Source organism: Seriola dumerili, unplaced genomic scaffold (assembly GCF_002260705.1).
Source record: "Seriola dumerili isolate Sdu_G_001 unplaced genomic scaffold, Sdu_1.0 BDQW01000052.1, whole genome shotgun sequence".
In the NCBI taxonomy this organism is placed as follows: Eukaryota; Metazoa; Chordata; class Actinopteri; order Carangiformes; family Carangidae; genus Seriola; species Seriola dumerili.
The window spans coordinates 22,310,820-22,328,149 of record NW_019174307.1 but is presented as its reverse complement, the minus strand read 5'-3'; the positions used below and the strand labels follow the sequence as shown (position 1 = coordinate 22,328,149).

Here is a 17,330-nt window from a genome sequence, read left to right as displayed (position 1 = left end):
AGAACTAAAGGGTTCTGCTCATAATTCAGTACAAATACCTTCTAGTTTTTATATATCTGTAGCTCACTGGCATAGAAGTTGTAATACTGCCGCACAGCACTGGATGAATGTGATGTACTAGATCTCTTTAAAGACCAACACTGCAGCTTTAACCCTCACATTCACCAAAAAATGTTATTAAAAAAAAAAAATGATATAAGACGACATGATGACAAGGTGGCGTTTGATTTGTGTTTCATTTTATTCTGCAGCACATTTTTCACACTCTGCTTCAACAGGAATCCATTATACGCCTGGCGGAGCTGAGCCTCATGCCGCTGTATCCCACATCTCTCATGCTCCTGTACTCTCCAGGACTCAGGTACACCATCCGGCCTCTGTAGTGGGGCTGCTCGTACATCAGCCAGTGGCCGTCCATCACGTTGCAGGACTGGCAGTCGGGCATGCGGTAGCGGTCCTGGATGTTGTCGCAGTCGTCCATCAGCTCATGACTCTGGCCCTGGAAGTTCTCCCTCTCGTGGATCCTCATCCTGTAGGAGCCTCTGTGCTGTTGATGAAAGCACAGAGAGATGAGCGTGGCACTAAACATGTTGTTTATTACAGCAGTTTGTCAAAAACAGAGCTACAGTTGCATTTTGCCATGTTATTTTTTGATTTTTTTCTCATTAGATAATTACCCATTCAATTCAAACCCACATTTTGACAGCACAGCAGTCAAACAGTTTTTACTATCTTTAATTTAAAAATACCCAAATGTGGTTTCTCAGTTGTGATAATCTCAAAAATCTTTGTTTACCTGAGGAATTAAACGGCAGGAACGGATGGAGTCACCCATGCCAAATGAGTTGTAGTCAGAGTACTCGCCCCTCCTCAGGAAGTACTGGTTGCCCATGTAGTTGGGGCGGTCGTAGACCATGAATCAGCCGCTCTCCACCCTGCAGGAAGTGCACCTGCTCAGGTAGGAGGACATGTCGGAGCAGTCGCTCATGCACTCATAGGAGCGACCCTGGAAGTTCCTGTCCTCGTAGAAGATGATCTGTAGAAAAGGAAAACAAAAAATTATACAAACTAATTTGCAGAAGATGATTTTAAAATGCTTTTTTAAGCTTAGATTGTTTCTTCCTCTTCTATTTTATTTTTTTCCCACTTGTTTACATTGTATGTCAGTCGAGTTTCGAGGTGCTTGTTTTCTGGTCTGTTCTCTACATACCTTGCCCATGTTTGATGATCTGTGTTTGTGGGAATCTGTCCAACAACCTGTGGCTGCCAGGCGGCTTTTATACTTTATACGCGCTCTAACAGGGTTTTGTTATTCAAATTATCTGGAAGCTGATGAATAAGCAGCTCTGCGATCGCTGTTAATTTCATTTGTGCCATCACGATCCAGAAAAAAGGGAGGGGAAATGGGTGGAAGACACAAGGCGGGAGAGGAGGGAGAAGAACGGAGCTGCAGTTTTTACATTTCTCAGACTGAGGGAGAGGGACGAGGACAGTCTGTGTCTGAGTTTGATCACAGTTAAACGTCTGATTTCACTTGTCGTCCTCTGTTCGACTGCGTCACTAGTTCAGACCATTGATGTCTTAAGAACAGGCATAACACAAATGGCAACAGGTCTATTTTATTAGTTACTCCACATTTTCAATGTTATATTAGGCAACGAGAACAATGTGAGTAAAAACTAAGCGCTTTACCGGTTTAAAGAAATATGAATATTTTAGAACAGCCTTTGTTGATTCCTGATCCCTATTATTATGAGCTACTATCCTAAAGCCAGTCATTTTCCATCGTAGTGGTATGTTTGTTTATTTTAATAGCACTAGGTCTGGGAGCCACGGTGGTTAAATACATCGAGCTAACAAAGATTAGTGTTGCAGATGTCCTGGTCTGCCAAAAGTCTGAGGCTGCAACAATAAATGATTTTCATTACCAATTGCTCTGCCAATGATTTTCTCTATTCATCGATTAGTTGTTTGGTCTTTAAAGTGTCAAAATAAAAGGCAACAACTACCCATCAAAGTTTCCCACACCCCAAGGTGGAGTCTTCGAATGTCTTTTTCTGTCTGATCAACTGTTCAAAAATCCAAAAATATTCAGTTTGCAGTTCTATAAAACAGAAAAACAGAAAATCCTTACATTACAGGAATGGGAACCGGTACATTTTTGCCATCTTAGCTTCATAAATGACTCCAGCAATTGGTCAATTATCAAAATATTTGCAGATTAATTTTTTGTTGATCGACTAATCAATTAATCTAAGTGTGTAAATGTGATGTACCGGTTTGATTCTAGACAAACACTCTGTAGGTCTACTGCCGGTTATCTAAAAGTTTGCACCAGTGTTATTATGACTTTTTCACAGCAGGTAACTTGACTTGTCATAGTGGTAAAAATCACAGCTGTTACTAATAACAACAACACCTGGATCTGTTCTGTTCAAGTGTCCCAGTGAGCCATGGCAGTGTGGCAGTGATCCAACATGAACAACGCCAAGAAACCCTCAAACTGATGCAGCTAAATGGAATTCAGCCGTCATGAAGTTTGTTATTGACGCCTGTGTTTTCCTTTACTGTGACCTGACAAAATGTCCTCTGTGAAAAAGACCGTACTGTAGTCTGAAATGACATTTGAAGGAAGTTATACTAAGGTCAGTTAGTGACGGTCTTTCATTGAGCTGTGTTGCGTCAGTATTAGCATCAGTATTAGCTACTCAGTGTCATTATTTCTGCCTGACGCTAATTACTGGTGGGACTATTTGATTCAAGAAAAACATAAGTGAAAAGCTTTACTGTTATACTGAATGCATATATTGATGACATGATCATGTGTAATACTGTCAAATTCTTTCCTGGTAAGATAATGAAGATGTCAATTAAATGGAACCGAAATGGACCAAATCAAATTTAACTGAATCTAATCAGTTATATAAAGTTGCATCTACATGCTATAAGAAATGTTATGGATATTCTGTTATTAACTAAGAATATAACTGGTCATTTAGATTCAGACGAAGATGTTTACTCAGATCCCAACATTTCAAATACATTCAGTGATTCCCCAACCTGTGTGCAGTGTTTCTGAACAATGTAAGCTGAAGTAATACATCCTTGCTTTTTGAAGTGTGGTGAATACTTTTGAGACGACCTTTTGTGTTACATCTGTGTAATTAGACTCGAGTTATCAGGTTTAATGAGATCCTAAAGAGATATTCTTTTAAGAGAGTGTTGACAAGTGAAACGTTGGTGGTACGGTGCGTCCTGAAGCTCCAGGGCTCTGACGCTTAGAACATTAAAGTACAATTCAAATCAGGACTTCTCTGCGCCGCATGCATCCTTTTTTTTTCTCTAACTCCATCTTTGTTCAACTTCTTATGAATGACTCTTGGATACAGCTTTGTCACTGCAGACTGTTGTACTTATAAAAACACAGGTGTTTCTAATAACCTGAGTATGAGTGGCTGTAGTTCAGGGTTGGGGGTTCAATCCCCAGCTCCATCTGTTATTGTGTCGAAGTGTCCTCGTGCAAAACACTGAATCCCAAATTTATTTCTGGATAGAAAAAAATCAGTGGATGTTCATATGCACCAGACCAGTTGGAAGGTCTGCGGTTTGATTCCTGGCTCCTCCAGTCGGCATGTCAAAGTGTCCTTGGGCAAGATACTGAACCAAAAAATTGCCCTCAATGTATCATCAATGTGTGAGTGTGCATGTAATAGAAGAGCGCCGTATTCATAGAAAATACGTATGAATGTTTGAGTGAACGGGTGAATGTGGCTTGAAGTGTAACGCGCTTTAAGTGGTGGATAAGAAAAGTGAAAAGGACTTATTGCCAACATACTTTACAGGTTTTATAAGAAACTTGGATAAAGTAGCATGCTGCAGCATTGCTGGCAATAACAAGACACATAAATATGAAATATTGACATTAAAGATCATAATGTTACATCACTGTTGCAAGGTTTACTGACGTCAACTATTGTCCAAGAGTTAAAGACTGCATTGGCCCTTGTTGCCCTAGAAATCATCATTGATGAAACAATGTATTTAAAAAAAAGCTAAATAAAGATAATTTGTCAAATAATTTCCTTTCCCACAGAAAGAATAACAAATAAATCATACTTTCATAGGGCAGAGCTTAGTGGAAACAATACGCACAAACACATTAAGTATGGCTGTTGGCTTTTAGAAGTTTTACATCTCAGTTTTGGCACTTCTTTGATATGAGGCCATCACATATGGACAAAGGGAAATCAAACTTGACCAAACCATTTTGCTGATATGCAAATCAACCTAATTTAGATGACAATAGCTTTCCCTCGTCTGCACATTCTGCATTTCAATATAAACCACAACACAGCTGCAGCTGTGTGGGAGGCAAGCAATATCATTAACAATGGGGAAGGTAAGGAGCTGATGATATCTTCTGAAGGTTTTCAGGTCTTTGAGGCAGTAATTGTAATGCATGTAAACTGTCTTCTGTTTACTCTGTGCTCATTTTAATTGCACAACCGTACGGTGTTGTCGTACCTATGTTTATTTTGGCGTGATAGTTTAGTTTACTTCTGTTTCCTCTGTTTCCGTCCATCCAGATTGAATTCTTCGAGGACAAGCACTTCCAAGGCCAAAGCTATGAGTGCAGCACCGACTGCACCGACCTGCGCTCTTATTTCAGCCGTTGCAACTCCATTAAGGTGGAGAGTGGCTGCTGGGTGCTGTACGAGCTACCGAACTACACTGGCCACCAGTACATCCTGAGCCCTGGGGAGTACCCTGATCACCAACAGTGGATGGGATTCAATGATAGCATCAAGTCATGTCGCTGTATCAAAAATGTAAGCTCAATGACCAGTAGATGCTTTTTACAACATACCAACAGTCAACAAACCTTTGAAAGTCATCATTTACCACTGATTGTCTTATTATAGAATGCACTAGCGTCATTAAGCGAGGGGCAATTTACTTACTACACAGAGGTCCAGATAAGGTTAAAACGTAAAAACGAAGTGAAGTTGGGTAATAAATTACATGACATAGTGGATACAATGTCATTTTTAAACATTTATGGGTTAATTTTGTGCAGGAGAGTGCCCAGCTCTAGTGAAATACCGCAGAGTGCACCAACCAAGCAGTAATCAGTCAAAGGCCAACAGACAAAAAGGAGAGATAAAAGGCTCATGATTTGGCAGCAGGGTGCTTCATGCCCATGCCCATGCTCATCAATTATTGAAGGAAACTAGGAAAACAGCCAAGAAACCCATTTGTAGATGTGATCTCAAAGTAAATGAGGAATTAAAAATAAGGTCAAATGATTCAGATACTAAATACCAACGTGATTTCATCAACTTTAATTCTCTAATGTGACTATTTCTAGGTCTACGGAAAGTCTTGGAAGATCAGGTTCTACGACAAGCAGGATTTCGGAGGTCAAGCAGCAGAGTGTGTTGACGACTGCCCATCGATTTACGACACCTTCAAGCTCCGGGAGTTCCACTCCTGTGTGGTGATGGACGGTGCGTGGGTCCTCTACGAGCAGCCCAACTACCAAGGACACCAGTACTTCCTGGAACGTGGAGAGTACCCCAACTATACAGACTGGGGCGCCACCTCCCCTGCTGTGGGATCTTTCCGCATGATCAAAGAGTTCTAGAACAGCAGTCACCATGCAAGGTTCTGCAACCCCTGAAAATAAATTGTTTGAATGCTGGGGAAACCAATGTTCTAGAATTCTAAAGGGGAGTTCTTAGAACGCCTGCAAGGTTCCAAAGCCCTACGGCAAACAAAATTCCGCTAAGGTTCTGGAATCTTGAGGAAGTTCTAGAACCCTTCAAGAAGTTCAGGGTTCCGGAAGGTAACCAATGATTGAGAACCCATCAGTCTTCCACCTGCTTTTTCCATTTGGACACTTGTCCTTCTCCCCAGAGCCCTGAGCACTGCACTCAAATGAATAAAAGTACTTCCAACTCATAACAAAGTTGTCTGTGTTCTCTCCTATAAAGTTACCTCACACCTCAGTAGCTTTCAGTCTTGGATTCTTGTGTCCACCTGTACAGTTGTTAAACACAATGAACGTCTCAAGGCAGACTGACTGAATGTCAGATCATACTAAACATGGGCATATACGGGTAGCCCTATCACAAAGTAAGAAACTATACAACAGAATCAGAAAAGAATTGTCAGAAAGAAGTGTCAGGTAACTGGTACTTCATTAACATTAAACATTTTGGCATGAACATATTGCCAGTTAGTGAACCACACTGATGCCTGCACAGATCCAATTTTGTGATGTATATAGACTTCAAAATGTCTTAATTCAAAAGGTATTATACATACACAACAGAAACTTGTACTGTGTCTCATAAGTGCACCAGTCAATCGACTCTGCTGCAAACACACAATGAAATAAAATGAGTTTAGAAATGTTCTGTTTATTGTTTATTTGCTTATTATACTATAATTTGATATAGTATCAACACAACCTTTCAGCACAATTGATTGTTGTACTGTTTGTGACAACATTATCTTTAAATATTCACTTTAACTCTTATGAAATATAAAATATCCCTTTGCAAAAACCCTTTCATTGAACAGTGAATCACACTCCACACTGGTTTGTACTGTGGTGCTGATGGATGATGCATCAGGCTAAATGGCAACGGTGGTCTTTCTGATTTACATTCAACATCAAAACAATATCAGCAACATTCAGACATGTTGTCTTGGTTGTCCAAATACTACACTGGTGGGTTGCATGAATTCCAGTGCAAATATTTCATGATTCATCACTATAAATTTCTTCTGGCAGGGTCAAATATTGCTGAAATACTTCACAGACCTGGTCAGTTATATAGTATTTATTGTGTTTATGTGATTCAGTGTTTATTAAAACTATAAGCGGTGTATTTAGAGATCCCACTGCATATTAACTCTGTGAAGTAAATAATGGGGACAGCAGAAAAAGATTTACCCTGCACTGCCTACAGAGATAATGGTTGTGCAAAAGATGTTACAAAAGAGGGAATAATGTCAAGTTGTGACGCACAAAACAACATTACATCTACACTGTTGGTTTGTATAATTAACCTCTGGGCTAGAAGATGTTTTAGTCTTTTTTTAAAGGTTCAAGAAGTGAAGTATAACTGGATATAAATGACAAAACTGAATCTAATTAATGGGCAACCTGATTGTTTGTCTTTATATGAGTTTGAGTTACCCGTGTCATCAGTTTTCATCACTGCTGTTTAACATTATTGTTTTAATAAACTGCGAACTCCATGTTAAATTTTATGAATTGTGAGTTATTCTCTTTGTGCATATTCAATGAATGCAGAAGTAATATTCTAAAGGACACGTGTGCACCGCTTATTGACATTATATTGTGCAGAAATTATATAGATAACACTATAAAATTTTATCTGAATAGCACTTTTCATACATAAAACGCAGCACAGTGTTTATGGCTTACATAAAAGCTTTACATAAAAGACATTTACTGCAGCGGTTCAGATCAGTTTGGACTGAGCAGCGACTGAGGTTTCGATACTTGGCACCGCCAAACAACTATTGTTTGTGGAAAGGCAATTCAGTGAGTAAGAACAATGGGCAGACTCTAGATGAATTTGAATTGTAATAACTGTTACATGCACTGCTAACCATGGAATTGGCAGTATTGTTTCTGCCATGTATAAAGAGTACTGCGCTGCTCACTGGGTTAACCATTTTAAACTTCAGTCATGGAGAAGGTGAGAAGTTTAATGTGCTCTTATACCGTAGCTGCAGGAGCTAATTTTCTCTAAATCTGGTACAAGATGTCAGAATTTTTGTCATTGAGAATTTGAATGGACGTTTATTGAAGTATATCATCTTGTGTGTACATATCTTTTCCAGATTGTGTTTTTCGAGGACCGGGACTTCCAGGGAAAGTCCTACGACTGCAAAGGGGACTCGCCCGACCTGCATGGCTACATCCGCAGATGCAACTCGGTCAAGGTAGAGGGTGGCTGGTGGGTTATGTATGAGCGCAACAACTTCACCGGCTACCAGTATGTCATCGGCCCAGGGGAGTACAATGACTACCGCCACTGGATGGGCTTCAACGACTGCGTCCGATCCTGCAGGATCGTCAAAAATGTAAGTCATCAAGCAGAAAATAAACACACCCTCAGAATCCAGTGTCACTTATACTGTACGTCAAACTGAACACGGCTCTTTGACTCTGTTGGTTTCAGGCTAAAGGGCCGTACAAGCTGAAGCTTTTCGACCGGCCAAACTTTGACGGTCAGACTCTGGAGCTGACAGAAAACATGAAGTCGATCCTTGAGAAATGGCTCAGACAAGAAGTCCAATCCTGCAAGGTCCTGGAGGGCTCCTGGGTTTTCTTTGAACATCCCAACTTCTGCGGACGCCAGTACCTGCTGGAGAAGGGCGAGTACCGCCACCACTCAGAGTGGGGAGCTCTCAAAGCAAACGTGGGCTCCATCAGAAGAATCATGGAGAAATGAACATCAACAAGTTTGATGTAATGTGATGCACTGCAATAAATTTCTTTGATGCTAATACTGGTTTGTGCCTGTGTGAAGTTTAATTCAAATTTTCTTTTCTCATAAAATTTAACAGAAATAAGAATAAATAATAAAATCATTCAATTAATTATTTATTAGGGGGAATATGTGTCATAAAGTGTTTATTGTGCGATTGACATTTACAATCTATTGAACATATCACCTCAACTGATTTTCAAAACTGCTCATAATATCAAAAAGAAAAGAAACTTAAAGGAAAGTTTAAATGAAAATATAACAATAATATAAACAAAATAAATAATGGACAAATAACACTGATTTACCTGTTTATTAGGAACAACAAAGCTAATACTAATGCAATCTAATACAACAGTCCTGCAATAAAACCTCCATCATGAAGGTTAAAATGTTCAGTTCTTATTGGCTGTGTTAAAGAGGTGTTGATTTAACAGTGCGATCATTCTGGAGGCTGCAGTTTGTGCTGCTGTTGAACTGTTCTGTATTATTCTGAGGGGGTTTTCTAATATTTGGTTTATCCTCACTGATATAAATATTACACTAATTACAGAGGCTTTTGTGAGGTCATAGATTAGATCACGGTGACAGGTAGAGACTGTTCTTACCATCAGTTGGTCACAGTGCTACAAACAAATAACCTCCACCCTGTGACTACATGTTCCCTCCTTTCCAGGAAACAGAGAAAATGCCTGTACGGTGCATAAAATATATTGTGGCCAGAAATAATGAAAGACTAAAGAGCATCTCTAGTCTTGAATCATATCATTTACTATGTATGTATGTATATATATGTTATGTTTCCTGACATGAGAATAATATCTCGCCTGCAACACTTCAATACAATCGATTTAAACCGTATTTCAATCAGAACTGGAGCAAATCTGCAATCGGTAAAGCGTTTCTTCCACAACCAGAACCAGAGCAATGGTAGGACATATAAATGAGCATAGGGCTGCAACTAATCGTTATTTTCATCACAAATAAATCTATTCTCTATTGATTGATGAATCATTTGGCCTTTAAAATAACAGAATATAGTTTTGAAAAAAAGAGTTTCCTGGCACTGAAAGTGACGCCTTCAAATTGCTTCTTTTGCCTCTTTATTTTGACTCATTCCTTTTCCTGTGACCTAAGACAAGAAAAAGCATCGACATTTGAGAAGCTGCAACCATCAAATGTTCTGCATTTTTGTTTGGAAAAAAATACATTAACGATTATCCTATTATCCTAACCTATTATCAAAATAGTTGCTCAACATGGTATCAATTACCAAACTGATTGATGGATCAATCTGTGCAGATAAATAGGAAAAACTTCCAGTTTTCTGTCGTGATGTGACAATACTGACATAGCGAGAGTTAAGTGTCCTCAACACTTGCACATTTTGACTGATGAATTTTGCTGTGATTTGTCCGTAAACACATTCACCAGCTAATATTAATACAGAACAATGAGCCCTCCGTCCTCCAGGTCTCTCTGCGTCAGCTGACCGTGTACTGAGGTGTGGATGCAGGACGGAGGGTGGAGCGTGACTGAATCTGAATACACCTGTCCCCTCCTTTAACAGACGTTAAAGTCCGCACCACCGTGTGCTATGTGGCCACAAGCCAACTTCACCGCGTCCGCCTCGGGTACCAGCTGCAGAGGAGACAATTTAATTGGATCAATAAATTGTTTCTGGAATCAGGCATTGACGGATCAAAAGGTCAGTCGTCGCAGGAGAGAGTAAACACTGAGCATGTTTAAAACAATTGCAGCATCAGCCATTGTGCAAATATAAATGCTGAGGCAATTAAAATAACAATGATGCCCCTGGCAGCGTATTTCAGTGTGCCCACATACACTGGTTATATAAATCTGGACCGGGCCTGTGGGCGATGTTGTGTATGTGAAAGGTGTGATAAACAAACAGTAATCAAACTTTGTTGTGAGGCCCAAACATGGACCGTGTGGGAAAGGTAGGCAGACAGGCAGATAATGCTTGAGACCGATGGTTCGTATGAAATGTTTTTGACAGAAAAGGTCAAAGTACATGTTAAAAATGTCCACTGAAACATCCTTCACCTTCCACAGATCGTGTTTTACGAAGACAGAAACTTCCAAGGTCGCTATTATGAGTGCAACAGTGACTGTCCCGAGCTCAACACCCACTTCAGCCACTGCAACTCCATCCGAGTGGAGAGCGGGGCCTGGGTTCTGTTCGAGAGGCCCAACTACCTGGGCTACCAGTACGTCCTGACCAGGGGGGAGTACCCTGACTACCAGCGCTGGATGGGCTACAACGACAGCATCAGGTCATGCAGGATCATAAGAAATGTGAGTTTGGCATCACTTTGTCATTCATATGAGGCACACACACACACACACACACACACACACACACACTTCATTAGTGCGTTTAGCCGTGATGTTTCAACCCTGTCTCCTAGGAATCACATTTAGATTCCACTAATTTGAGGGGAACATAATGAGGAAACTGTTCATTTCAGTATTTAGCAACATGTTGATCCTGAATGCATCGTGTGTTTTCTGACAACTTCCTCTTTCAAAACCATGTCGGCTTACACTTGCCTAAACCACAGACAGGACTCAGGGTTGTTGTGTTGTGTTGACTACTTGTAAAAAGTGTTGTGTAATATATAGTTTATAGTATATAGTTTAATTTATGTCAATCTTAAAGTCCTAATTCTGACTGGGGAAGGAATATATCCGTCTTCACAGTGCGGATGTGCCTGGAAACCAATCAAACATGGATGCCTCATGTCTCAAATTTAATAGATATAGTGTTACGCACTCTCACATGACCAACTGTCCTGAGCAGCGATTTGAGCGCTTCCCAACCATCTGTGCGCCACTACATGCAATTCAATTCATAAGCAGGAATTAGGAGAAGAAATAATTAAGTTATAAATATAGTTTCCAAGATACAAGGGATTTAAATGGAAATATATAAGAAAATGTTACATGAACATTAGCAAACATTAGCTTTGTCTTCAGATCTTCAGTGTTTCTCAGATTTTCATGGTGGCCTCGTGGTCGCCCCTTGAAGAGTAAAGTAACTTAAATGAATCTTAAATGAATGTATTTGTTCTGGTACCAGGAAACAGAAAACAATCAGTTTAAGTAGATGTCTCTTCTTAGTTATTCTCATCTTTCTCTCTGAATTACACAAACCAGTCTCCAACAAGCACATCTCAGACACACAAGCTCCTGTAACCTTCATAAGACAATCTGAATCTTCTCTCATGTCAAAGGTTGCAATGCCTCTTACACACCAGATGGTTTAACAGTTATTCCACAACTTAACATTTATATTTAAGTAACTGATACGATATCCCTTGTGCAGAGATAAACCGAAGCCTTGCTCGTGTGTTGCAGACCTCCAGTGTGTTCAGGATCCGTGTCTACGAGCGTCCTGACTTCAGCGGTCAGATGCTGGAGTGCACTGAAGATGTGAACAACCTGCCCGAGCGCTGGCAACTGCGGGAGGTTCACTCAGCCCAGGTGCAGGAGGGCGCCTGGGTCTTCTACGAGCTCCCCAACTACCGCGGACGTCAGCACCTGCTGGAGAGAGGAGAGTACCGCCGCTTCAACGAGTGGGCGGCCATGAACCCCAACGTGGGGTCCTTCCGCCGTGTCCAAGACTTTTAGACCATCTCTCTCTGAGTTCACGTTTTACATGACTGTTCTTTGCACATTTAATAAAAAAGGATTGTGCTCAGTATGTTCATCCCTCCATGTTCTGTCTTTCTATCTCCCATGATCATCAGAGGTTGTATAAATTACACAGAGACTACGAATTAAATACGTTTTCATTTCACTCTGGCTGCTTCTTGACTTTTTGAAAAATCACAGTTGATTTAAAATAATGTAGAGATGAGTGAATAATGTCTGTGGCTGACTGAGATCTGTGGTTTTATGGAAAAAGGTTTAGGTTTTTTGACGACACTTGAATCCATGATTTTGAGACGAGGCGTAGTCTTTTTACATTTGACAGAGAAGTCATCATCATGATGCCGTAGTGGGGCCAAATCTGGCCCTTCCAGCCAAAACACGTGGCCCCTGACATGAGCCAAAGCTTCACTTTCTTGTTTAGTAAAGTGCAAAACAGAAAATACATCCTTGTATGAGTCATTTTTTGCCAAAGATATTATAACTATGGGGGAGCTCGGTTCCCCTCAACAAGACGTGGGCTCCCCTGAAAACATGATTTGTGAAATTTTGGAGGTCTCAAAAATATTAACAGTTTTATTTTGCCACACGTTTTCTGTTTTTTTGTATCTTCATCAACAGGGATCATGTGTAAAATTCAGCTATGCTAATGTATCACTAATGCATGACAGTGATTTATCACTATAACAAATAAAAAAAACTACCTGCATGCTATTCTTGTCATCTCCATCAAAACATGGTGGCGCTGCACCGCAAATCAAACTTCACTCTGTGATGGGTAACTTCAACCCTTGCAGGCAGCCTGGCGTGCTTTGTGTCTGATTGAATGCTCATACATTTGTGTGTAGGCTGTTTTGCTATTTGACTTATCTGTGTGCAAATTGTACCAATAAAATATAGAAGAATGGAAGAAAGCAGGCCTGTATTCTTGCAGCTGTGAAAGTATCTTTGCAAGAGTCAAAGTAAGTCCTGTCTTTGAAGCACGTGCAAAAAAAGTGAGCTCCCCAGTTCACCGTGATTAAAACATGATCTTCAACTCTGTCAGCTCTCGACCACTAATGATTAAAATGATATTTGCCCTTAGACACAATCATCCAACAAACTGTTCATGATTCAGTTTTATTTTGAAATTAATTTAAACTAATTAAACAAATCGACTGGAGTAATCATGGTCTACACGGTGACTTAGTAAAAATAAATATCATATTGATGCTACTAATAATTTGATGCAGCTTATAAAAAAAAAGAATATTCCGTTTACCTTTACATTCAAAACATTAATGAAAATAACACAAGTGACATTTCCGTCCCTGCAGACTGTCTTCAGTCACAGTTTGATGTATTGATTCCTTCACTGTGTTGAATGAAGTGTGTGAGATCTCAGTTTCTACAAGATATTGAAAGCTGCATGAAAAAACTGGATGTGCAAGTTTTTCCCGAAATCTGACCATCGATCGATTAATCCGTAATATTACTAAGAAAGAAATATGGACACTGAGTATTGTCTTTACTGGACTATGAATAGAAAGATGGAGAGAGTTTTAATGCGTCTGCACGACAGTCAGAGGCAGAGGTTCATTGTTCTGGAGGTTTCCGTCCGTCCTGTTCTCCTGGACACGATATCTCAGCAACGGAACTTCTTCAAATTTGGCGCAAACTTTCACTTGGACTCAAGGATGAATGTGTTAGATTTTGGTGGCCAAATTTCAATGGTCACGGTGACCTCACGTTTTAACCATTATTCAAGACGTCACACAGAAATGATGACAAAACATTTTACGCAGATGTACTGTGACAACATGTCACGGACGCTGGTCATTCTTCAAGATCAAAGATCATGTGACTTAATGGCCACACATTTATGCTGTATTTATATTTTGATATCTTATAATATAATGATATAAAATACATTAAAACACAATCAGATACAAAACAAAGCAAAACGACTACTTTGTGTTTTTATACTTTGACAAAGATTTCTTAATCCAATATATTAAATCCACTGTTGTTTTACAGAAGTCTTTGTATTGAACTCCATCTAACGACCATTTATATCTCAGATAAACTGAGGACGGAGGCCTGTGGTGAGAGTATTCTGGGATTCTTGCATCTATTTAATGGCACAAACATCCACTATTAACATGCAAAAAGAGCAGAAGACCTCAATATGTCTTTAAGAAGCTTGCAACCACGTTAAAAATGAAAAAAAAAAATTTGCATTGCATTTGATTACTGAGGTATTGATCTTTAGATGCATGCACACACTCTCTCAAGTGCTCCTGTACGTGTCCCGCTCTGGAGCGTCTGAGCGTCAGCGCAGGCGATCCTACAGATGTGAGTACGGGGGGAGGAGGGGGGAGGGGGTAAACAGAGATCAGCTAAACCTGTGGACAAAGAGGTGCAGCCTGCTGATGACTCAGTGGGATTTGCCAGTAAGAGCCTGGAGCATGCCAGCTGCTGTTAGTGCTGACGCTCAGCTCACTGGAACAACACTGTGACCCCGAAAACACAAAGAGAGTCCAGCCAGAACGTTCTCCCAGCTGGGGTTATTCACCTCTAAAGCCTCTTTGTTTACAGCAACCCCATGACGCTTTTAGTGGGGTAACAGAGGTAACAGGAGGTAGAGAGAGAGAGAGAGAGAGAGGGAGGGAGGGGGGAGAGAGAGCTGGTTTCAGAGAGTTACACATCACATTGAGCCAGTGTGCACCCTCTAGTGGAGGATGTGTGGAGGTGCAGGCCAGATATTTCTGTGTGTTTTCAGTCCTGGGCTGTTTTTCATGGTTTGGATCCTCTACCTACAGTTCAGAGGGACCTGATATATCAGACAACACTGTAGGAGGAGGGACTTACAGCTGTGATGTCGTCCACATACTTTTGTCCAATTAGTGTGTTCACACTGGAAAAGTGAAAAAATTACAATCAAAGTACAGCTGAAAATGTCAGTAGTGTTATTAGTTGTTTTCACCTGATCTCCTGTTGACCAGTTTGTACCCTGAAATCAGATTTATAGATTCATGCATTCCAGTCTACATTATAGTAAATAATCTAACATGTTTTATGATTCTTGGTCATTCGCGTCAACAGAAACCTCCTTCAACATCACAGGAGCTTCAGTCCTGAAACATTTCTGCTTTTGGACGTCTTTCCTCGAGCCCCACGTTTCCTCCAGCTCAGTTATTTATAACTCGTGTGGATATGATTTGTCTCCGCAGCTGAGAGGAACTATGTTAATCCCCGGGAAAGAATGTAGTTTCTGGCTGCAAGAGTTACCTTGTATGGCAGCGATGGATGGAAGGGAGATGGACTTTATGTAGCGACAGGGAGGCGAGACAGAAACATACAGACAAGACAGACAGAAACAAAGTCAAACACATTAAACACAGTTTAAAAATAGCAGAGAGGGGGCATATTTTAAAAGTGATTAAAAACACTCAAGACAGTTAAACTCAAAGCTGCAGGAACACCTTGCCAGCTGCAGCATAGACCTGTAGTGTTGGAGCAGTTTTCATGGGAGTAAAATCCTCCGTCCATCCTGAAGTGTCTCAATACTCCTATTGGACTGTTCAATAAGTGACGGCTGCTGATCCGATGCAGGCAGCTGATGAAAGGCTGCGATGTGACACTCCGGCCTGTTGGAAGCACATGGCTACACCTGAAGCTGATTCAGATTTATATATTCAGTTATTAACGTTACAATATTTTACATGGTCAGAGAAACTAGCCTGTGGCTGTAGCCGCAATCCAGATATTGTATTTCTCTGTGGAGTATTTACGTTGTCAGTATTTGCTTGTATGTTATATTTCTATACAGTTGTGTCAGTGAGGCTTAATGATTGGTGTGTATTGTGGTCGACCTACATGTCAATAGTCCTGGTTCTTATGAGCATGCTCGTTCATGTCCCATCTTTTCACATTGTTGTAGTGATGCAAGCAACGTGTGTGTATCAGTTTTGATTGTGTCCACAAACCAAATAACTGGCCAGTTATTTGGTTTCTTTTGTGTCTTAAATATTCCGGTCAGGATTTACATTTGCAGAGATGCTCATGCAGTACAAATATTATGGGAATATAAAGTGCTAAATATCAAATATGTGACGACACCAAGACAGGAGAGGTGGGAAAATTACAAACAGAAACACACTGAACAAAAACAATAAGGGAAAGAAAGAATACGTACAACAGTCAACGCTGAAAGTCACCAGTGTTGGTGTTGACCTTTCATTACTTTGAATTCAGAAAGTTTAGCGACAAAAGCAAAAGGTAGAAGTAAAAGCAACAGAGAAAAAGTAAAAACAGTAGAAACTAGATTTTACATGCAAATAACCCATTATAAATCTTCACTACAACTACTGAAACATCAAATGTTTCCTCAACAACATCCCTTGTTATTTGATCTTAAGAGACCTTCAGATGCAGTTAGCAAAGTAAAACTAAATGCACAATGTGTACATGTACAGGAGAAGACCCACTGAATGACCTTTCGTTAGCCGGTAGATAAATTTGCTTTCGGTCTCTCGTCACCCTCTTGTCCTCTGAGGAACCCACCGCAGAGAGGTCGTGTCTCTGTGATGTGGCTTTTTGCCCGTGACACCCTCCGTCAGCCAATGTCCTCGCAGCCTCCTTCACACACCTGTCACTCAAAACCACACACATGCACCTTTGTTCGCACCTCTCCAGCGTGCACCTGGCACACATACGGACCTGCTGGGACCTTAATTTGGACCTGGGGTCCACGCAGGAAAAGCATCGAGCCACGCTGTAGCCAAAAATAAAACACATATATATATATATAAAATAGTTATTTCTTTATTGGGTTCTTAAACTTCCAGTTCATCGTGTTTTAACTGTTACAGGTGTAATAGTGAAAACTCTGAGCATCAAAAATAATAACACTTATAATAGAGTAGAACAAGTACAAACAAATAAATATGTACCATTCATTTAATATAGTGAAACCCAGTAACCCAGTAAGTACATGTGTCTAAATACACCTGTTCTCATTGCATTCATGATTTAGAGGTAATTACTCCATGCTTTTAATTGCTACCTTTACAGTGGTAATATATTATTATGTAGAAGTAATATAAATAATACAATATAATGTAAATTCAAATGTTAGATAAT

General features: G+C 40.2%; 3 protein-coding genes and 1 pseudogene across 3 annotated transcripts; 3 read left to right on the top strand and 1 right to left on the bottom strand.

The window, feature by feature from the left end:
* Window positions 1-271: 271 nt before the first annotated feature.
* Window positions 272-1,219, bottom strand: LOC111218144 (annotated as a pseudogene).
* A 3,171-nt stretch (window positions 1,220-4,390) lies between these two features.
* Window positions 4,391-5,644, top strand: LOC111218143 (gamma-crystallin M2-like). Its single transcript, XM_022740276.1, has 3 exons — window positions 4,391-4,399; window positions 4,587-4,829; window positions 5,369-5,644. The coding sequence occupies exons 1-3, from the start codon at window positions 4,391-4,393 to the stop codon at window positions 5,642-5,644; spliced, it is 528 nt and encodes a 175-aa protein (XP_022595997.1).
* Window positions 5,645-7,648: 2,004 nt separating this feature from the next.
* Window positions 7,649-8,495, top strand: LOC111218063 (gamma-crystallin 2-like). The gene is made up of 3 exons (XM_022740156.1): window positions 7,649-7,736; window positions 7,850-8,124; window positions 8,223-8,495. Exons 1-3 carry the CDS (start codon window positions 7,649-7,651, stop codon window positions 8,493-8,495), a joined length of 636 nt encoding a protein of 211 aa, XP_022595877.1.
* A 1,979-nt stretch (window positions 8,496-10,474) lies between these two features.
* LOC111218618 (gamma-crystallin B-like) lies at window positions 10,475-12,185 on the top strand. Its single transcript, XM_022741001.1, has 3 exons — window positions 10,475-10,492; window positions 10,608-10,850; window positions 11,913-12,185. Exons 1-3 carry the CDS (start codon window positions 10,475-10,477, stop codon window positions 12,183-12,185), a joined length of 534 nt encoding a protein of 177 aa, XP_022596722.1.
* Window positions 12,186-17,330: the final 5,145 nt, after the last annotated feature.